This window comes from Cervus canadensis, chromosome 28, assembly GCF_019320065.1.
Source record: "Cervus canadensis isolate Bull #8, Minnesota chromosome 28, ASM1932006v1, whole genome shotgun sequence".
Taxonomy (NCBI): domain Eukaryota; kingdom Metazoa; phylum Chordata; class Mammalia; order Artiodactyla; family Cervidae; genus Cervus; species Cervus canadensis.
In genome coordinates, this window is record NC_057413.1 from 14,834,068 (window position 1) to 14,857,058 (window position 22,991).

At 40.4% G+C, this 22,991-nt stretch overlaps 1 protein-coding gene across 5 annotated transcripts in view; it reads left to right on the top strand.

Annotated features, from left to right (window-relative positions):
- The window catches only part of CDKAL1 (CDK5 regulatory subunit associated protein 1 like 1), a 579,481-nt gene that overhangs the window by 519,022 nt on the left and 37,468 nt on the right, over positions 1–22,991 (top strand). The window contains exon 14 of one of the 5 annotated variants that reach the window (XM_043449771.1): positions 19,446–19,851. The exons of the other annotated variants lie outside the window; for them this stretch is intronic. Coding sequence (XP_043305706.1) covers positions 19,446–19,553 — 108 coding nt within the window. The 3' untranslated portion in view covers positions 19,554–19,851. Of the gene's footprint in view, positions 1–19,445; positions 19,852–22,991 lie in introns of those variants that run through there. 5 annotated transcript variants of the gene reach the window in all.

The following is a 22,991-nucleotide window of genomic DNA, read 5'->3' on the forward strand; positions in this document are numbered from 1 at the left end:
TCTGTGCTGTTTCTCTGCCCAAAATGCTCTGCTCACCCCCTTTTTTTTTTTTTAACACCATTAGCTCCTGGTTACCTTGTGATCTCACCCCAGAGCTTCCTTAGAGAACCTTTCCCAGACCTGTCTGCCAAGGCCAGATCACCATCCTTGATAATAACAGGTGACATGCCTCTTAAACACGCATCCGAGTTACTGTTTTATACCTGTGTCATTGTTTGATCATGGTTCATCTCCCTCACTAGACTGAGTTCCGTAAGGACAGGGATCATACCTGGTTTTGCTCACCATGTCAGCAGAGCCCAGCCCAAAGCCTGGCATATGGTACGTGCTCAGTGGAAGCTTGCAGGAGAATGGAATGAAGACAACCATATCTTAGTATTTTCTGTTTTGTGAAAATATATCCTCAGTCACCCTGGTTTACAGTTTTCACAGATATGCACCCTTTTTTAAATAAATTGAAGTATAGTCAGTTTACAATGTTGTGTTCATTTCTGAGGTACAGCAAAGCAATTCAGTTATACGTATGTATACATTTTTTTATATTCTTTTCCATTATGGTTCCTTGTTCTGTACAGTAGGACCTTGTTGTTCATCCATTCTGTATATAATAGTTTACATCTTATAACCCCAAACTCCCAACCCATCCCTCCCTCCCTCTCTCCTCCCCCCGCCCCCAAACAATCACTCTTAACAGTGACACCTAATTCACTTAATTATCATTGTTGAGAACTTGCTTCCCTTGTATATTCATTTTGTAGTCCGCAGTGTAGACTAGCCTTTTAAAAATTAAAAAGCTTGCTCCAAGCAGGGTTTGAAATTGAAGAAGAAAGTGAAATTAAAGTCACTCAGTTGTGTCCAACTCTTTGAGACCCTATGGACTGTAGCCCGTCAGGCTCCTCTGTCCATGGGATTCTCCAGGCAAGAGTACTGGAGTGGGTTGCCATTTCCTTCTCCAGGGGACCTTCCCAACCCCAGGATCAAACTCAGGCCTCCCGCATTGCAGGCAGACTCTTTACTGTCAGAACCACGAGGGAATCAAAAAATTCCCTCTAGTTTCAAGCAAAGGATCACGTTTGAGGATATGCTTCCATCAGAGACAAGAGAGGGAGATCATTGACTTCCTAGCACCTCTTGGAAAAGATTCTTCCAGTGAGACCTGCTTATTTTCATATCGTGTATTTTCAGAACAAGAGATGTTAAAAAAGAAAAAGACACCGTGACACCAGATGGACAGGATCTGTCCCTATAGTTTTGGATTACTTTTTGCTTTTTGTCCGTTTGTGACAGTTCTCTCAGGGATTGCTTTGCCAATCTGGGCAGTATGTGGCATGTTTGTGGTCTGTAAATAGTTTTGTAGATCCACTTTAAACCACACTTAGACCTAGGCTTGAGGGTTCCAGGGAAAGATCAGTAAGAATCTTTTGGCTTTAAAATGACATCTAAGCATGCTACCTTTTCATTTTTGTTTCATCTTTTAGTTTCAAGGAGGAAAAAAAAATGATTTTTTTATTCACTGTAGTTTTTGATACATATATATTTTTACTTAACCAGTGGCTAATTCAGTCAAGAAAATAGCTGTTAATGAGAAAATGCAAGTTTAGGAAAAACAGGAGTCAATTGTAATATAGGAAGCCTAGGGGATGTGGTGGAGGTGGGGTCAAGATGGACAGAGAATGACCTTGTGGTGTCACCAGCTCAATTTGCGTGTCACAAGTGCAGAATAATGAAATACCCCACTCCTCTGAGCTAAGAGATTATGGAAACCTTATATACATGGGCCCATCTTCCTCCCATACTTGACGAGGCTACATTTTTTTCTCCCCTCCAAAGATACTGTATAAGATTGACATTATCAGAACGAAAATAATGTTGCTTGCTATTTTTTTCCTAAACAGCAGCAGATAAGCAGAGGCCATTTTCTAAGTAACAGTGACTTCCTGCTTCATTAAAAGATTATTTATGTTCTGTAGCAAAACACTATTGAAATGATAGTTCCAGCAAGCAAGTTGGACCAATATCTCTCTTCCCAGTCACTGCAGGAGATAAACCGTTAGCAATAATGAAGAGTTGCCCACCAAACTGAGAATATACTGTTTTGTGATAAAGAACTTTGGGGTGGTTTTAATCACTTTTGCCTTTCAGGAGAATTTGTCCACTTAATATATTAATAGAAGGAATCTTAGTTTCAGATTTAAAATGTTTCTGAATATATGTTTTTCATTGTACACATAAAAATTAAATTTAGAGGAAACAGTCTCAAAAATCACTCTTCTGTAAAGCTGACTATAAACTCTGCTTCTCCATTGCTGCCATTATGGGATTGGAGTAATTAAGCAGACATAATATAACACATAAAGGAATTTATTAGGCTTTTATTAAGGCTGGATAATTTGAGTTTCAGATTTTAAATCTCAAAGGGCTCATAATTGTTGTCATTTTCTACTAAAAGCCACATTTAGAAAGAAGTTAAACTACGGCGGCGCAAAGGAAAAGATGTGTTTGAATGGAAAGTACATAGTGCCATTTTCATTAATTCAGCACTTGAATGCGAGTGCCTATTGTGCCTAGCATGAGGCTTTTAATAAGTAATAAGACTCTGCTTGCCTGAGTTCCCTAATTTATGCTGATATTTTTCTTGAAACAGTGTTAATTGCAGCAAGTCGTCATTGGAGATGGAGATGTGCCTTGGTAGTGAAGGGAGAGATTGGTTTCAAATTCCAAAAATGTGAGCGACTAATTTGCCAGACCAATTTAAAATCTTAGAAAGGTTTTCAATTTGATTATTGACTCAAGAAACACACTGAAACAGCCCCAGGACTCGGCAGCGTGAATTTGGAAATGGTTTGGAAGACTGAACAGCCGTCTTCTGTCCTTGCAGTTTCAACCTTTGTTTTTAAAAATTCTGTCTGAAGAGTGTCAGTGAGTGTGGTATCTTTGATTTTTTAGGACTTTTTTCCCCCTGCATATTAATATATTTGGTACTGAAATTCTCTCTGTGGATATTGTAAGGTACTGAACTTTACTGTCCTCACAAAGTTCCTTGAAATTTTGCCTCTCTGATTATGAGCCTTAATTTACAGTTTTCTCCCAGAAGTCCAGAGAACATCCAGAGCCTTCCTAGTGGCATGGTTGTCAGGGCAACAGATACGTGATACTTCCTGTCCTGTCTCCTTGTGTGTGGTCATGTATGCTCTGCTGTGTGTCTGACTCTGTGCGACCCCATAGATGGCATCCCACCAGGCTCCTCTGTCCCTGGGATTCTCCAGGCAAGAATACTGGAGTGAGTTGCCATTTTCTTCTCCAATGCATGCATGCACGCTAAGTCACTTCAGTCATGTCTGACTGTGTGCAACCCCGTAGACAGCAGTCCATCAGGCTCCTCTGTCCATGGGATTCTCCAGGCAAGAATACTGGAGTGGGTTGCCATTTCCTTCTCCACATGTATGCTTAGTTGTGTCCAACTTTTTATGATGCCATAGACGGTGGCCCACCAGACTCCTCTGTCCATGGAGTTTTCCAGGCAAGCATACTGGAGTGGGTTGCTGTTTCCTCTTCCAGGGGATCTTCCCTACCCAGGAATGAAACCTGAGTCTCCTGCATTGAATGTAGGCAGACTCTTTACCACGGAGCCAGCTGGGAAGCCCCCATCCTATCTCCTTACAGACTCCTCATTCCCCATAAAGCTGCATCTCTTTGGGGTCATGAAAATAAATATTTCCCCAAGAGAGGCAACATTTTAAAATTTAAGAGACCCTGGAACCAAAAGTTTTCATGGGAAGGGAGTAAATGGGGCTCAGAACTGTAAAGTTCATTCTACTGTTTTGCGTACAGCCAGCCCTGGCCCAGGATTCAAGTTGGATGAGTTCTGTTTAATGGTGGTTTTGTTCTTATGTTGAAAATGAAAACAAAACTCCAGGGATCAGTCAGGCTGAGCATCACATTTGTAGTTTCCGTGCCGCCCGTTTGTTCTCATGGACCTGGCATAAGACTCCTGATGTCGCATTTCCTATGTCACACCTGGGCCCATCAGGGTGGACTCAGCACACCCACAGAGTGAAGTCAGGACATCTGTCTCACAAAACACACGGAGTTTGGCCTTAAATTCCTGCCCGATGTAGAGAGCCAGCAAATGGCCCTTTCCCCCTCCTCTCTACTCCTCGGTGGTCCCGCCTTGTGAAAAAGACGCCTCTCTCCAGGTGGCAGAGGCGGGCGTGGCGGTCTCTTGGCCCGGGTTGCGTCTGGCTCCTTCCGGGGTTTCTCTAGTACCCTGTGCCGCTTCACGCCTCTCCACACTGCAGAGGCCTCACGTACACTCCTCACCTCTTTGAGCTGCACCCTGGCCTCTCGGTCTTCACAATAACAGGAAACAAACACCAGTGTGGAGCCACAGAAGGAACCCTGTGTGGTTTGGGGACAGAGTAGCCCTTGATTTCAAGTCACCACTGTTTGCTCTTTCCTTGGCTGTTTCTCTTCCACCTTAGTCCCTACCATTCTGAACCCTTAATGGTTCTCCAACCAAATGCCAAAATCCTTACTCCATGGAGGCTTGGAAGCCACAGACATTTGTTAGATGAATATCAGGAAAAGGCATATGGAATTGAGTTCTCAAGCAAATCATCATAAACTTTGTGGTCTTATAGTGATTCTGTGGTTTTAATTAGCTGGGCTTGTGGCTCGCAGTCTTGCCTCTGTAGCTCTGTCTAAATTATAGTCCCAGGATGGTCTGTCCCAGTGTTCTTAAACCTTCAGTGCTGGTCCAGGGTGATGTTTTCACCAATCTAACACAAGGATAGTACAATACAGTAAATTTAAAATCACTGTTGAAGAGATACTTTTTAAAGTGCCTTCCTATTTTGAAATGATTATGATCATAAATATTAAATCTTCACAAAAGTATGCCCCTACTTGTAAAGTAAGAAAACCAAATGGTTAACCTTATAAACAAACTGGTTTTCTTTCTTTTTTTAGAAGCTTCCTCTGCCCCCTTCCCCAACTTTCCTAGTATTCCTGCTCTGTCTAATACCCTATAATACCCACTGGTATCTAAGCTTCACCACAACACAAAGGCCTGAACTGGCCCCCTCTGCTTTCCATCATCTCTTACCATTTCCTGTCTCAGAACTCAATTGGCTGGATGGCATTCATTCCTAAAAGTACTGGCTGGGGAAAAATACATCAATGATGGTATAATATAAACCGAGAAACTTATATTCATAAAGTCAGGGTCAAAATTTTCTCAATCCTGAGACTAGATCAGAATGCCTTTTCCTCTTCTATGGCTTCTTTTCTGCTTGAACCAGCTCTCCCACCTTTGTAAACCTGATTAATTTGGGGAGGTTTGGTTTGTTTTTCTTTTTTTAAAAATTGAATTACTGTTTTTCATAGTGGCTACACCAATTTACATTCCTGCCAACAGTGTAGGAGGGTTCCTTTTTCTCCATACGCTCTCCAGCATTTGTTGTTTAGGGACTTTTGATGATGGCCATTCTGACCAGCATCAGGTGATACCTCGTAGTTTTGATTTGCAGTTCTCTAATAATTAGCAGTGTTGAAATCTGATGAATTTTTATTCATCCTTGACACTTCACTACCAGCTTCACCATCAGTGTACCAGTCTCTGTGCTTCACACCAGTGCTCACTGCATTCCTCAAGAGCATGGGCACATTATATCAGAAAGAATCTTTTTTTACATCTGTCTCCATCACTAAGCTGGAAAGTTCCACAAGGTAAGGAATCTGTCTGACTTCTTCATCTTTGTAACCTTTGCACACACTCGGAAGATTTTTTGAACTGAAACGAATAGAACAGACAGCTAAGATGTGGCTAAGCAGGATGGAAGCACTTTCTTTCTTCCTTCTCCAAGTGACCCTTCAGAGGAGCAAACTTCCTTCCTGATTAAAACCCTGTTGCAAAGCTACTGACCATAGCTTTGGCAACAACAAGGAACACTTCTTACATCCCTTCCCTTCCACTTTCTCTTTCATGAGGAGTGGGACCGCCTCCTTCTTATTTAAATCACTCAACTCTTCTAAGAGTGTCTGAGCAATCACTCCACTCCTGAAATCAGTTTCTCTGTTGCCCAGCTCACCTAAAATTTGGTGCTCAAGTTTTTGTGTGGTGGTAAAGTAAAAGAAGTATTAATAGTATTGTTTAGGGGTCTAAACAAAAGACCCAAAAAATACTTGATTGCTAATCAAAATATCAGATTGTTTTTATTTGGTCTGACATGATAAATAAGCTAGTAGGTTCTTTTTATTTTCATATTTATATGAGATTTCTTGATATTGCCTTATGGAGAAGGAACTACTAAAAAACACTCAGATTTGAGAACCATCTTGAGAACCATCAGAAGAGACTAGATCAATAAACTGCTGTGTTGATGTATTGTTCTCATTGTAAGAACATTTTTCATTTTATTCAAGCAAAATGCATTTCTTCAGAATGGACTATGTCCCAGGCTTGTGGCAGATACCAAGGAGAGGGTGAAGAGGACACTGGCCCCTGTCCCAGACAGGGAGGCTGGCGGGGTCAGCACTGCATATCACAGAACACTTACCGAAGAGCGGACAGAACGCTGTCAGGGTGATACCTGTGAAGAGCAAGGGCCTTAGCTACCTGAGGACTGGGGCAGGCAGGCAACTGAAGGGACCTTTCGCAGGGGAAGAGAAACCTGAGCTGAACCTAAAGTCGAGTTCAGAGCTTAGGAGGACATTCTGGAAGCAGACTGCCCAGATTCATATCCTAGTGCTTCCATTTACCACCTGCGTGACCTTCAGAAAGTAACTTAACCTGCCTGCACTGATAGCTTTCTCATAAGTAAATGGAGGGTAGATGTAGTCCTTACCTCTTACAATTTTTTCTAAGTGTTATACATTTGAAATGACTCATGTGATACTCACTGAGCACTTAGGACAGTGCCTGGCACAGAATTAACTTTAACTACCATTAGGAGTTGACCTGACAGTTGCATTAGGGAAAAGAAGTCAATGTGGGGGTATAGAGTGTGAGAGAGCCTACGAAGTTCAGGGAACTGTGTGTAGTTTTTCAGTATTGCCCCCAAAGGAGCTGCTACACGTAAGAGTAAAGAGAGGTGAAAACTGAGCAGAGGAGTTGGGACTTTACTCTGTGATAACGTGACGGGGCACCCATTAAAAGGCTCTAGGTGACTGGGTTTGGGCTTTGTAAAGAATATCCTCCTGCCAGTTTTAAGGCAGGAAAAGGAGATTGAGGATAACGTTAAAGCAGATAGTATGACATGGCAGACAAGCAGCGGGGTGGATTCACAGGAGCGGCAGAGGAGAGCGTGCTCCACTCCTCACATGGAAGTTTTGTTAAAGGCTAATTGCTTTCATCCCTTTTGATGGGCCACGTCCTTTGATACACTAGTCATCAGCCAAATCAAACACTACTACAAGTATACTGTCCTCATTTCAAATTTAACTACTGAAAAATCTTCAGATGGACAACGGCTTAGCTTTCAATAGACTAATCAAAGAGAACATAGTCAAAAATTATTATTGGAGAAGAAAAATTTAGACCTGTGAACTATTGGGAGTATGGGTTTTTAAAACAGAGGAATAATTAAATAAGTTCAGTGAAGGTGGTTGTTGTTGAGTCTCTAAGTTGTGTCCAACTCCTGCAACCCCGTGGACTGCAGCATATCAGGCTTCCCTGTACCTTCACTGTCTCCTGGAGTTTCCTCACACTCATGTCCATTGAGTCAGTGATGCCATCCAACCATCTCATCCTCTGTTGTCCCCTTCTCCTCCCACGGACTCTTCCCCAGCGCCACAGTTGAAAGCATCCATTCTTCGGTGCTCAGCCTTCTTTAGGATCCAACTCTCACATCCGTTCATGGCTACTGGAAAAACCATAGCTTTGACCATATAGACCTTTGTTGGCAAAGCTTTGCTGGACCTTTGTCTCTGCTTTTTAATACGGTGTCTAGAAAAGCTGTCATAGTTTTTCTTCCAAGGAGCAAGTGTCATTTAGTTTCATGGTTACAATCACTATCTACAGTGATTTTGAAGCAGGAGCTAATAAATACATGGGTACCACACTTTGACTATCTCATATGTTGCTACTAAACATCTATTTATTGTCTGCATCAGTACCGGTCTATTGTGAGGGTGGAAGATACAAAACCCATACAACTGACAATGCGTGTGTGCATGCTTAGTTGTCTCTGACTCTTTGCAGCCCCGTGGACTGTAGTCTGCCAGCCTCCTCTGTCCATGGAATTGTCAAGGCAAGAATACTAGAGTGGGTTGCCAGTTCTTTCTCCAGGGAATCTTCTTGACCCAGGGATCAAGCCCATGGCTCCTGCATTTGCAGGCAGATTCTTTACTGCTGAGCCATTGGGTAAGCCCTGGGTGACTATGAACATATCCCTTAACCTGTGAGAGACTTGGTTTCCTTTTCAGTTTCCTGGAGATAATATAGTCATGCCCTGGTATCCTTGGGAATTACAGAATGCACGCGCACATGCATGCAGACACACACACACACATAATACCCACACCAAAATCTGCGGGTGCTCAAGTCTCTTATATAAAAGTGACATCATACTTTCATATAAAATACACACATCCTCCTGTATACTTTAAGTGGTCTGTAGATTTTAATAATACCTAATACAATGTAAGTGCAATGCAAATAACTGTAAATACAATGCAGCTGCTATCTAACAGTTTCTAGGCATACATAAAATTCAAGTTTTGCTTTTTTGATCTTTCTGGAATTCTTTTTCCAAATATTTTTGACCTGCAGTTGGTTGAATCTGCTAATGCAGAACCCACAGATATAGAAGGCCATCTGAACTTCAGATGGTTGTCATGAGAAACAGATGTGATAATGTAGGTGAGAGTCATGTGAAACAGAAAAATAGCAGAGGTGCTGTGGTTTGCCAAGCTATGCATCTCCTATGGGCTATTTTAAGCTGTTTGTCCTCTGGTTCTTATGAATTTGGGTTTAGTTTTTGTGGAGTTTTTGAGCCAGGGGAGGAGATTGAGTTGTAATGCTGTTCAGTTTTAATTTTTGAATTGCTTTTCCAAAATGTTTCTTCCAAATGCACTGTCAAAGCTGACAGTTGATTGACTTAATCACTTGTAATGAAAATGCCACTAAAAGTAACCATAACTAATTCATATGAAGGGCTATTTAATAAATACCAGAAAATATTTAACTAGCTTGGAAACAAAGACAGCAGCTAGTTTATAATAGACATGACGATCTTACCTAGCAATGGCTACTCAACTTTATCATTCTGCCTAGGTCACTAGAATTATTTAACAATCTTAGGCCTCACTGTGGTAAAGTATATGCACTACTCACAACAGTTTTATGGTCTCTGTACTCTGTTCTGTGACCTCCCTTTGACACAGTGTGAATGTACCCTCTCAGATGACTGCTGCAAAGCTTGTAAACTAAGGGACCAAACTCATGAGTATGTTTACATGGATGGCCAGTTGGCAGACCTTATCTAACATGTTCTTCTCTGCCATTGAAGTAAATCAGGACTGTTAGAGATTCTATTTGATTTAATTTAATAAACTGTATTTTCCATGAGGCATTATGCACCTTACTCAGGGAGACACAAGGGCCTACAAGCTGATGTCGGAGTACATGTGTGAGTTTCTGAGGCCTTCTTGCATTGCCTTCTACGGATGTCTTCAGAAACCCTCAACTCTGTCATGTGTGATAGATGCCTAGAAGGTATGCTGGATTATAAATGGCTGCACACAGTTGGCGACACATTAGTGCTTGACAGTTAGCCTGAGGCCTGGTGCGGTTCTATCAGGCTGTATGTGTGGGATGTGGCCCGTCTGTGGCCACAGACTGCAGGTGACCGAAGGAAGCATGCTGACTGGTGGCTTGAGAACAACAGAAGCAGAAGATGAAATGAAGTCCGTCAGTATATCCTTTGAGAAGATAACAGACAACTTCTCACACCACTGAACTCAACTTGCAACTCTCAGTGAAGAACCGAATTCCACGCGGGTAACATCCAGGCACTCAAGCTGCTTCATCAGTGACGCTTACAAAGGGCATTTGAGATTAAAGCAAGATGGGGTCATGATCAGGGTGGTCAAGTGTCAGCCAGCCTGGAAGACAACTCGTTTGAGCAGATGCTCTACAGGCAAACATGGAGGCTACAGAGAGACTCGTTTTGAGTCACTTTGGGGAAGAACCTTTAATGCTTAACTGACAGAGCTACACACGAGGACATTTTTGTAAGTAGACATTTCCTTGGACTCAAAGCTGTTGTCTTACAAATCAGAAAGTAATACACCACAGTTGGGGAAAGTTGATAGGAGTAATTTCAATATAAAAATGCATACCATCTGTTTCTAAGGGCTAAAGGGAATATTCTGAAAATCAGGGTGATTTCCAAGAGCTATAGAAACAATTTCTAATGTCTCCATAGCCCAGGTAAATAGCAAGCTTTCAGAAGCTTTCTTTTAGGTAATATATTTAACCCCAAACCAAGAGCACTTACAGTATTTTTTTTTTTCTATTGTAATGGTTTTGCCATACATTGACATGAATCTGCCACGGGTGTACATGTGTTCCCCATCCTGAACCCCCTCCCACCTCCCTCCCCATCCCATCCCAGTATTTTTCTGTCTCTCTCCATCTTGGTTTCTACTCCTGTTCATCCCACTCTCTCTTTCTCTCGTCTTTTTCTCAGAGATTCCTTTTTCCTCTTTACAAATATCCTCCTTCCCCAAAACATAAATATGTAAGTGTATTCTTTCCTATCTGAGACAAGAGCTGATGTGATGTGACTAGATCTCTTGGGCTATTAAACAAAGTTCCAAATCAGTGAGGACTTGTGAGAAATCCATGTGAGAGGCAATAAATTATTTATTTAGAGAAAGGAGGAACCTACACAGGACAGTTTTTATCCCAATGAGAGGAATATAGGAAAAAACAAAATAAGACGGTCTACAAGTTCAACATTAAAAATCTATATGAGATTAGAATGTTTCACAGAGTCCGCCCCATCACAGTATAATGTTGATACCAATGTTGAGCACCTGTGTCCCTACTGAGACCTCATATCACACCTAGCCTAACCCTCCGTGGCCTGGTCAGTCTTCTGACAGGATGAAGAAAAGAAAGAAAATAGAAAAGCCATCAAGTTTTTGCTGGACGTAGATGAACACATACCTACCAGTGAGAGAACAAAAGTAATAATGAGAGTAGCCATGACCTGTGGAACTTGCCAGTGAAGCTCAGTGTGTCCGATCAGGTGCCTGAAAGCATGCCCGATCACCCGAGGCGATTATCAGGAGTGTACCGCACTGTCACGGAGGATGGGCTGGTTGACCAGGAAATCGTTTAATATTAGTAAGGCCAGAGTTACAAGGGAAGGTTGCAAAAGAATTAATAGTTTTATTAGTCATCTTATTTCATACGTATTACCTACTTAAGGATTTTTTTAGGTTTCCCTTCTACTTCATGAAGTTTGGAGCAAAAAATCATGACCCAGTTTCTAAAATATTTCTGAGGCCATGAATATGTTTCACGGTTTTCACAGGAAAGGTAGGGAAAACTTCCTGCCATTTACAGAGGCTGAGAAAGTATTGATACCACAACCTACCAAAACAGACTCTATTGCAAAGCCAACATTAATTCACTGCTTAGGAGAGTTGCAAGGTAATGGTTTGTTTGCAGCTCCTGTCATTCATTGTCAGTATTCTTTAATTATCATAATATTAAATAGAAAGCTCAAACAATTTTATAAGCAAAAGTTACAAAACGGGGAGTGGGTGTTCTGATGATCCATTTGTTTGCTCACCTTTGTTAGTACGATACACATCTTGTCTGTTGCTTGTTTGCTAGTTGCTCAGTCACATCTGACTCTTGGGACCCCATGGTCTGTAGTCCACCAGGCTCCTCTGTCCATGGGACTTTCTAGGAAAGAATACTGGAGTGGGGTGCCACTTCCTCCTCCAGGGGATCTTCCCGACCCAGAGATCGAGCCTGCTTCTCCTGCTCCAGGTGAATCATTACCACTGAGCCACCTGGGAAGCCCCTATGAGTAAGATATTTTTATTAAATGAGCTTTATATGATTGTTTTTAAAATGCCTGTTGTAGAGCATCTGTAAAGGAGGGAGGAAGGGAAGGAAGGAAGAGGATGAGGCACTCATAATCCCGCCACCCAGAGTTAACCATTAGCACTTTTTTTGTGTATTTACTTGCTTTAGCTTATGTTCCTTTATTTTATGATGCTGGCATTATACTCTGTATTCAAGTTAATTTTAAGAAATTACACTGTGAATGTCATTGGTGTCTTTGAAGTTCGTGAAGTCAGGAATGGCTACACACTAAACCTGGAGTGGATGCCTCAGTTTGCTGGCTATTCATCTATTGTTGGACACTCAGATTGTTTCTCATGTTTTGTTATTATAAATTACCCCATAATAAGCATCATATAACACACATTTTTTGGTCCCAATATCCATTTTCAGTAAATGTATTTCTGGAAGCACAATTTTAGGCTAAAGAGCATAAATATTACTCAGTGAAGGGTTCTTGATAGATGCTATGAAATTGTTTTCTAGAAAAGCTGACCACTGTACATTCTCAACCCAGTATAGCCTTCAATTTCAAAGATTAATTTTGGGGGTACCGAAGAATGATTCTTCTAATGTGCTGTTGTATTTATTTTGCTTATATTGCATCCAGATTTTCTACATCTGTACTCTAAAGTAAGATTAATGTGTAACAGTGGGTCTTAATTTGGAGGAAGTCATGATTCATTTGAAAATCTCATGAAAACCATTAACCTTCCACTCAGAAAAATTGACATACCGACAAAATGCATAATTTTACATATTTTCAAGGGAGGACTGTCCGCAGTCATCCCCTTAAAATATTGTGGCTGCCATTATACTAAATGCTTTACGAGGATTATTTTATTTAATCCTCACAGTTTGGGGCATCACAGAGGAAAATAACTCACTCAAAGTGACATAACTAGCACAGCTAATGCTCAAACAACATGCATTCAAGTTGCACAGGTCCACTTCTATGTGGATTTTTTTCCTTCAATAAATCCATCCTGCAGTACTGCATGATTCACAATTGGCTGAATCTGCAGACACAGAACCACAGATGTGGAGGAAAGACTAAAGTTACTCAAGGATTTTCAGCTGCACGGAGGGTCGGTACTCCTAATGCCTGTGCTACTCAAGGGTCAGCTGTGAGTGGCCAACTGGGATGCCAGCTCCAGAACCTGCCCTTTTATCCAACATATTACATTGTATTGAGATTAAGATACCTCATCTTTCATCTTCCTTTTTCATATTATTTTCTCAGGTTTTTTCTAGTGACAGTAATGCTGACTTCCTAAAAATCTAATGGGGAGATTTGGCATATTTTTCGATGCTCTGGATCTGTTTCTCTAGCATGAGGTTACCTGTTTCTCAAAAGGTTGAGTTGACTGCTAAAAAGCTTTTTTGCATAGTCTTTTTTTTTTTTGCATAGTCTTTTAAGAGGAAATTATGTAATAACCTTTTCAATTGCTTATATGCATATCAGTTTTCATTTTGAGTCAATTTTTGTAATACAGTCCTACAGTCCGTCCTACACTGATTTCCTTTTTCACCTTTTTTAGCATAGAGTTGTATATAATGTTCTCTTGCCCTTTTCATTCCTCATTTTTCTTTTTTCCCCCATCTTGACTGGTTTGCTAACATTTTGTCTGCTTCAGTATTGATTTATTGCTGTGTTTCATTTTAGTGTTGTGAGCTCCTCCCCCCTCAACATGAACAAAAATATGCTTGAATGATTAATTGTTCATATTTTTATGTTTTCTATTTCTGGCTTTAATTGTATTCCTTTATTCTGCATTTCATAGTGTGTGGCCATCCTTGGGGTTGTTGTTGTTCTTATTTCTCTAATTGCCAAACTTACATATTTGTCAATTTGTTGTCTTCTTCCCTGTCTAGTATGTAGTGTTCTAATCTTATTCTTAAATTGACTTATTTGGAGGTTTTCTTTTCTCTTTGGTCTACTGATTAGCATAGTGTTTTTAATCTTCATATGTATTTTAATAGGTTAATAAGTCTTAAGATAGTAGAATCTTCAGTTCATTCCATTTAAGAAGTTTGACCATCATGGAGAGGAATGAACATGAACTGACACTCATATGTGAATTTACATTTTAAATTCTGTTCAGTTCAACGACTGTTTGTTGATTCCCCACTGTGTGCCAAGATCTATGCTAGATAGTAGGAACATGCCAGTGAAAAGATAGACGTCATCTCCTTTCTCAGGAAAGTTTTACTCTGGTAGAGCATACAGACAAGTGTACAGGTACAGGAGAATTAATTGAAAAACTAAGGGGTGTGAGCCAGGTACAAGATCCCATCAAAACTAAAAGTAACAGAAAAAGACTGTTTAAATGAAAGTAATGGAAAAAGATCCCATTCACAATAGAAAGTAAGCAATACATATGCCAACAGATAAATCCGGTAACAAATGATAAGATCTTTAGGATGAAAGCTGATTTTTTTGAAAAATATAGAAGGTATATTTAAATTATAAAACATAACACTTTCCTTTGTAGACAGTTTAATATCATGCTACTGTCAGATTTCCCCATATTATTCTATATTGTCAATATAATCTTAATCAAAAGGCCAACAGGACTTTTTGATAAATTTTGCTACCAAAGAGTAAGCATTTCTATACAATACATGATAAAATTAAAAGATAGGCAAGAAATCAGGGGAAAATATCTTTAATATTTTGTTGTTGTTCAGTCACTAAGTCGTGTCCAACTCTGCGAGCCCATGGACTGTGGCACGCCAGGTGTCCCTGTCCTTCACTGTCTCTCAGAGTTCGCTCAAACTCATGTTCATCGAGTCGGTGATGCCATCCCACCAATCTCATCCTCTACTGCCCACTTCTTCTCCTACCCTCAATCTTTCCCAACATCAGGTCTTTTCCACTGAGTCAACTCTTTGCATCAGCTGGCCAAAGTATTGAAGCTTCAGCTTCAGCATCAGTCCTGCCAGTGAATATTCAGGGTTGATTTCCTTTAGGGTTGACTGGTTTCATCTCCTTGGTGTCCAAAAGACTCTTAAGAGTCTTCTCCAGAATTACAGTTCAAAAGCATCAATTCTTCGGTGATCAGCCTTCTTTTTGATCCATCTCTCACATCCATACTTAATCATTGTACTTTAGTAATTGCAACTTAATAGGCAAATGGGCAAATTGCATTCAACAAAGGTATGAGAGATATTCAATCTCACTAGCAACTAGATGAAAATTACACCAAAAATAGTTCATTACTTTTTATGCGACAAAGGTGGCACTACTGGTAAAGAGCCTGCCTGCCAATGCCAGTGATGTGAGACTTGGGTTCGACCCCTGGGCTGGGAAGATCCCTGGAGGAGGGCATGGCAACCCACTCCAGTATTCTTACCTGGAGAATCCCATGGACAGAGGAGCCTAGCAGGCTACAGTCCATAGATTTGCAAAGAGTCAGACACAACTGAAGTGACTTAGCAAGCATGCACATACCATGTTGTTGGGTCTAGGAAAGAAAGCCCTGTATGCCAAATGGGAAGGTATAATTGATAAAGCCATTTTGAAGGACAATTTGGTTGTATATGTGAAAATTATAACTGTAAATATTCTTCCTTCAACCTGGTGATTCCACTCCTAGAGAAATGCTCACCCATGTGTCCAGAAAGGTATGCATTGCTGTTTTTCATAGCCAAAAACTGGAAACAAGCCAAATGTCTATTAATAGGGAAGTAGTCAAATAAATTATGACATCTTTATTACATGGTCTCCTGTGCACTGATTTAAAAAATAAAAAATGGCTTTATGTGATAGCTTTCTCCTGAGAGCACTGGGGAACCATTGTAGGATTTTAATGGAGGTGTGCGACATGACCAGACTTGAGTTTTTAAAATATCTCTCTAGATGGATTATAGGAAATGGATCTGAGAGACAGAAAATAGAGGCTGTTAATCCATTTGATTATTAGTGGTGGCTCTGTGGTATGGCAGAGCTTGAAACTGTTGTTACACAGCTAAAAAATACTCTTATTAGAAATTTATTTTGTGCTCCACTTTAATATGTATTTGTTGTTAATTTTCATTTTATATTGGAGTATAATTAGTTAACAGTGCTGTGTTAGTTTCAGATGTACAGGAAAGCAATTCGCTTATTTATATACACATTCTTTTTCAAATTCTTTGCCCATTTAGGTTATTACAGAATATTGTGCAGAGTTCCCTGGGCCTTGTTTTTAAAACTAGGTCTCTTGCCTTTTACTGTGGAGGTTTTGGGGGTTTTTTTTCCTCCATATTAATACACTGGCTTATTTCCATTTTTAGGATATTTTGTTTGTATATATCATGATAATTACTGTTTTGCTAAATTGAACACACCTCACACACACACTCATAAATCCTATTTTGTAGAAAGTATATCTGTTATCAAACACAAAGAGGAACTAGTTCTAGTTTCTAACGATTACTTATTTTTCATAGATTTGATTTGCTTGCATAATTCTGTTTGGAAACCTCATATGATTATTTTTCTTTTTTTTAAATTATTTTTCTACTCTCTTGGTTAACTTCTAAACGTGAATATATAAAAAGTAGATGTTTTGAGCAAAACCAGAAGACTTGACTTACAAAAACAAAGACTTGATTTAAAGAGTGTGATATGATTTTCAGCCCAGCTAGGTATTAAGATTTTCATCTTTTAGTAGCAAGACAATGATACATTACCTCAAAGATAACTGCTGGATCTACTCGAACATTTGTTCCATAAGGAAATTGGAGAATCATCATTTACTGAGATATTTGATGATTTTCCAAAAAGATAATGAAAGCAAACACATAGAGTGATAGTTTATTTTTTATTAAAAAGTTTTCTTAGAGCCTAGCAACCTAACTAGAAGTGTTGAATAAACCAATATGAGGAGTGACATTTTAAAATATATTTCATAGTATTTTAGCTGCTATTTTTGTGTATGTTTCTTTAATTCTAAGGTAGTTGGATGTAAGCTTTTCCCATTTTATAGGCAGCATAAGTGAATGGCTTATCCAAACAAAAGTCAGAATCTCACTTGACCTCAACCTGTTTTGTCACCCCTTGATGTTCCGTCTAGTCTGTCAACTAAGTAGGGAAATGTCACTTACAAGATAGGAGTAGCCAGTGCTGCAAGCACAGAACAGCAGAAAAAAATAAGAAATGAAGATTCAAGGTGCCATCATACAGTATCCAAGGTGAGGGCAAGTTACTGGGGAGAGAGTAAGATGAGAGAGAATGGGAAACTGTCATGAAATTACATTCTTATCATCATTCTAAACCATATGACAGGGGTGATATATTTATGATTTTTAATAATATAAAATTCTTGCACAAAGCCCGTGCCTATTGTTCTTTGTAAATCCTTCACCATCGATGTTGCGATTGCACTGATAGTGGAAAAGACATCAATGTGCTAATAATATAGATGTGCTCTGTGTAGATTCTGAGCTCAAATAATGAAGAAGAGGCTATACTTTTTAGCTTTTTAAAAAAAAAAACTTGGTTTTAGTGTTAATTTTAGGGCTTCCCTGATGGCTCAGATGGTAAAGAATCCGCCTTCATGGCGGGAGACCACGGTTCCATCCCTGGGTTGGGAAGCTCATCTGGAGAAGGAAATGGCAATCCACTCCAGTATTCTTGCCTGAAGAATTCCATGGACAGAGGAGCCTGGTGGGCTACACAGTCCCTGGGGTCGCAAAGAGCAGACACGACTGAGTGACTAACACTTTCACAATCACTTTTAGCGTTAATTTTAAATTGTATATGTGTGTGCATGCTCAGTCATGTGGAGAAGGCAATGACAACTCACTCCAGTGTTCTTGCCTGGAGAATCCCAGGGACAGAGGAACCTGGTGGGCTGCCGTCTATGGGGTCGCAGAGTCAGACACGACTGAAGCGACTTAGCAGCAGCAGCAGCTCAGTCATGTCTGGATCTTTGCATCCCCATGGGCTGTAGCCCACCAGACTCCTTTGTCCATGGAACTTCCCAGACAAGAAATACCGGCATGGGTTGCCCTTTCCTACTCCAGGGGGTCTTCCTGACCCAGGGATTGAACCTGTGTCTCCTGTGTTGGCAGGCAGATTCTTTACCACTGTGCCACCTGGGAAGCCCTAAGTTGTATATAAGGCTTTTTAATTGAAAGCAAGGAGGAATCACATTGTCAAAGATGATCCTGTCAAAAGCCATTGCAGAAGGAATTGTTTGATAAAAAATGGTACCCAAAAAAGTTTCTAATCCTAGGCAGCTTCCAGAAATAACTTCCTCACTTGTACAATCCCTGGTCCTCTGTAGTTGTAATGGTGATACCAGCATCACTAGCAACTCATTTTCATGGAGCAGGCATCACTATCTTAAGAAAGCACATCTGCTCTCATTTGTTGAGTGAACTGGCAGTACTTACCTCTGATTGAGGACCAGAGAGGACTTTTTAAAACACAGGAGAGCTCAGCTCTGGTCTCCAGCCAGGTTCCATGTTCTCTCTGTAGCGCTTGGGTCCCTTGCAGAGCACACAGCTTAGGGAGTGAGTCCAGCCTGCCACATTTTTCTGAATTTTTACACAAACAACATTTCAGCTGAAAAAGTGTGAGAGGATAGCTGTCACAATGAGTTTTACAAGTTTAGAAGCTTCCTCGCCAGCATTGCTATTATCTTTTAACCTAGGACAGAGCAAGTGAGAGACTCATTAGAAGGGAAGTGACTTCCATGCTGTCAAGTATGGCTGCATATCTTCCCTCACCTCTTTTCAGGGTGTGAAAAGGCCCCAATATCTTTGCAAAGAAGGTCTGGGATTTCAAAGAGGGAAGAGGAAGTGGGGTGCATGGGTGGGGGCATGATGGGCAGGGGAAGAAAGAATGAGAGAGAGAGAATGAATGAGACCATAATAGAAACATAACCCAAAATAGACTTATAAAGTCAGTTGCCTAACAGTTCTTTATCATGGGTGTGCTTGTTGATAGTCAGATGTTTCCTTCATTTATTAGTCTGAGGCCTTATTTAACCTCAGGACTAATCTAAACAAAGTCACATACTGAACATGAAGCTGCCTAGTTAAAGCAAGTAGTTTGGGGGAGGGAGGGCATGAGAACCGTATTTTCTAGGGTGGGTATATTTCAGTAATTAGCCTTAACTTTTTTTTTTTTCCTATTTCTTGCCTACTAGCTTTCTGGCAAGCTGAAGAATTTGGAAGTAATTGTTTATTCATAATAAATTACTTTGTATTTTTAAAAACTCAGAGATAAAACTTTTGTGACGGAATATCGTAGCCTATGAACTATGCCTCCCTAAAAAGGAAATTATTCCACTTCAGCATCATACACTTTGTGACCTTGACTTTCTTATACCTCTTATCGAGGGCCTTGTTTCCTGCTCTCTTCCAGACTCAAAATAAGGAGAAGGATGGTGCAGCATTGGAGACTGCAGAAAACACTTGGCTGGGATGCTTGGTGCCCGGGGAGCTGTATCTGACTCACTTAGCCTTGAGCTAGTTACTCCACTTTGTGTTTCTCGGTCTCCGAGTCAGAAACAACAAAAGTACTGGTGAAAATGAGAAACAGGGAGCTGTTGTCATCCTTCACCAGAGTAGTGCGTTTGTTACACATTGTGAGCCTACGTTTTTACATCAATAGACACCGTGCCTCTGTCGGACAAGGAGATACACAGAAAGTCTCTGAATCCTCCGCTCAGTTTTTCTATGCACATAAAACTGCCCTAAAAAAAATAAGGTCTTTAATAAAATTAAATAAGAAGCTATGTCAGCAAAATTATTGCAGCTGCTATTGGGCTTCCCAGGTGGCACGGTGGTAAAGAATCCGCCTGCCAATGCAGGAGACACAGGAGAAGCAGGTTTGATCCCTGGGTCGGGAAGATCCCCTGGAGGAGGAAATGGCAACCTGCTCCCGTATTCTCGCCTGGAAAATCCCATGGACAGAGGAGCCTGGCAAGCTGTAGTCCATGGGGTCACAAAAGAGTTGGACATGACTGAGTCACACACAGCAATAGTTTGTTATGAAGGTGGTAACAGAAAAAATGTATTTCTTCTATGTTCCTTGGAATAAACTAGACAATTAAATTGTTTGAGAATAACCTCACTGATAATTTGATTCCAGTTTAGCAAATTTTTACAAAATATCAGTGCTTGAGTGTAACTGCAAAATACGAATATGTACTCTTTAAACTAGTTCACTCATTCATTCAACATTTATTAAGCACCTACAGTGAACCAGGCATGGTGTTGGCACTAGTGATATAGCTGTAAATAAAAGAAGCACAATCTCTGATCTCATAAAATGTAGAATCTTGTGAGCTTTCATCTAGGTTATTTACTTCCCCTAAAAAAAATTTAAGGTATCAGCTCGCCTACCGTAAGTAGGATAGTTTGCCCTGCTATAGGGCCATGTGTATGTACTGTTCTTAAACTTCCCACTGCCCTATGCACTGTTTGGTAACAGAATTGTTTATTATTGTGATTCTGATATGTTAATGAAGAGGTACTCATTTGCAAATAACTGTTTAATCTGTAATTAAAATCTGGCAGCTCTCTTAAAAATAAAGACAGTTAAAATGCATAGTCACTGGCCTGCTGTATTAAATTTGCAGTTGCAAGACATTAAGCAAGGCATATCCTATTTATCACTTTTAATGAATCTTTCACCCTAGTCCCACTGTAAGCCCTTGATGGTATTCCTGTTATCCCACCCATATGCTTCTGAAAGCATTAACTGCTCATGGGTCTGTGCATGCCCCAGTATAAAATCAAAATCTCTAGGGTATTTTTGATCACATATAAGCAAGCTTTAAAAAAAAAAAATTACCACTACCATATCCTCATTAAGATGATGGGCCTCTGACCATATCCTGATGTTTGCCTAGCAATCTGAAATTCATGTATGCAGAAGGAATTTTTCTTATCCTTTTGAAAGAAGAATGATAAATATTTATATAGCCTTAACTCTTTCAGGAAGCACAGGATCATGTTTTAGAAATGACAAGAAGCTGCTTGGGGTGTTGTTTTTTTTTTTCTTTTTTTAGCATAATTCATCTTTCCAATAGCTACTGAAAAATTGTAGGTTTATCAATATTGGACAGTCTTCTTCCTTTTTTCCCATTAAATGTGTTCTGTCTTCTCTGAAATCCTTTCGAGTCATGGCTTTGAAAAGGAAGTACAGAGCTATCTCTGCTTTGGGGGCAGATTTCCTCAAGAAAGGTAACAACAAGCCCAGTAAGACACTGACCTGGGGTCCTTAAGGCCCGGGTCCTAATTGCCCCTGCAGCCTTCTGTTTTGTTAGCCTGTTTAGCCACCATTTATAGACGCTAAAGAGTCCTGCATCCATACGGCGTTGCTTTCTAAAACTTATGCCTATTCTGCAGCAGTAATTGAATAGAGCCCCAAGATGATTTTCTACTTAAAATTAAATTTTTCTCCTGACTCCTTCAATCAAGATATCCAGGAGTAAGGTTGAACTCATAAATATGTTTCAGCTAACAGATCTACCTTCTACAGCCAATGAAAGATGCATGAAATTTGGGAATTTACTTCTGGCGGGAACAGGAGTCCCATCAGCTGTAATGCCAGGAGTCATCCAACTTTTCCAGCACACATACTGACTCCCACAAGTTAGGTCATTAATCTAAAGACAACTCAAGATTCAAACCAGGTAATTATTGTAATTGTTTCTTTCAGACAGGTAAACTGAATACCTGAAATGTTACTCCCATTCATTCTTCTGTTCAACCTTGCCTTTGGCAAGTTTTATTAACTCCAGGCTACCTGTCGGCCCTGGAAGTGAAGGGAAGGAGCAGTGGTGATTAGCCTAGTGCTAGGTGTGCAGCAAGGGCCAGCCCGCCTGTGTCCAGGGGATGCTCGAACCTGCGGCCGCCCCCACGACCGCTGCCTGCTGAAGTGCAGTTCCCACTGCGGGCGCTTAGCCCTCACTGCAGGACACCTTGCCGGCACTGCTGCCTCCACGGATGTGTGAACCAGAAGCAGCCTTTCAGTTGACTGGTTTCAAACCCCCTTTAAGATGAGGAAACTGAGGCCCCAGAGTCATTTATTTGTGGAGTCAAACAGCTTGTTAGTGGCAGAGGTCAAACCACAGGCTTCTGGTCAGTCTGATTATTATGTGTCTTGGTGTGTTCCCCCTTGGGCTCATCTTATTTGGAATGACTCTGCACTTCCTGGACTTGTGTGACTGTTTCCTTTTCCATGTCAGAGAAGTTTTCAGCTATTATCTCTGGCCCTTTCTCTCTCTCTTCTCCTCCTGGGACTCCTATAATGCAAAAGTTGGTGCTTTTGATGTCGTCCCAGAGGTCTCTTAAACTGTCCTCATTTCTTTTCATTCTTTATTCTGTTCCATGACAGCGATTTCCACCACTCTGCCTTCCAACTCACTGATCTGCTCTGCTGCTGCATTCATTTGGCTATTGATTTCTTCTAGTGTATTTTTCAGTTCTGTTTGATTGTTTTATCTTCTCTTTGCTAAAATGTTCTTGTAATTTATCACTCTGTGCATCCTTTCTTTTCCTGAGTTCTTGGATCATCTTTACAATCATTACTCTGAACTCTTTGTTGGGTAGATTTCCTGTCTCCACTTCACTTAGTTGATCTTCTGGGGTTTTATCTTGTTCCTTCATGTGGGAAACAAAAGAATTCTTGATTCCCTGCTTAGTACTCTTCAAGCTTTTCTGTTGGCCAGGGCTCTGTCTTAAAAGAGAATGAAATTCTACCAGTCTACCCAGAAAGCTTTGTAAGATATTAGACCATAGATTCAGACTGTGATGGTTTCCAGAGATCTAGTTACTGACTGGGAATTAAAACATCAAATTGTTATGCTTTAAAATGTAAATTAGGATAGACTTCATAATAACGTGTTATATTTGCATACTACTTTTTTGCAAAACTTTAAGGTAGAAATAGACAAGAAGG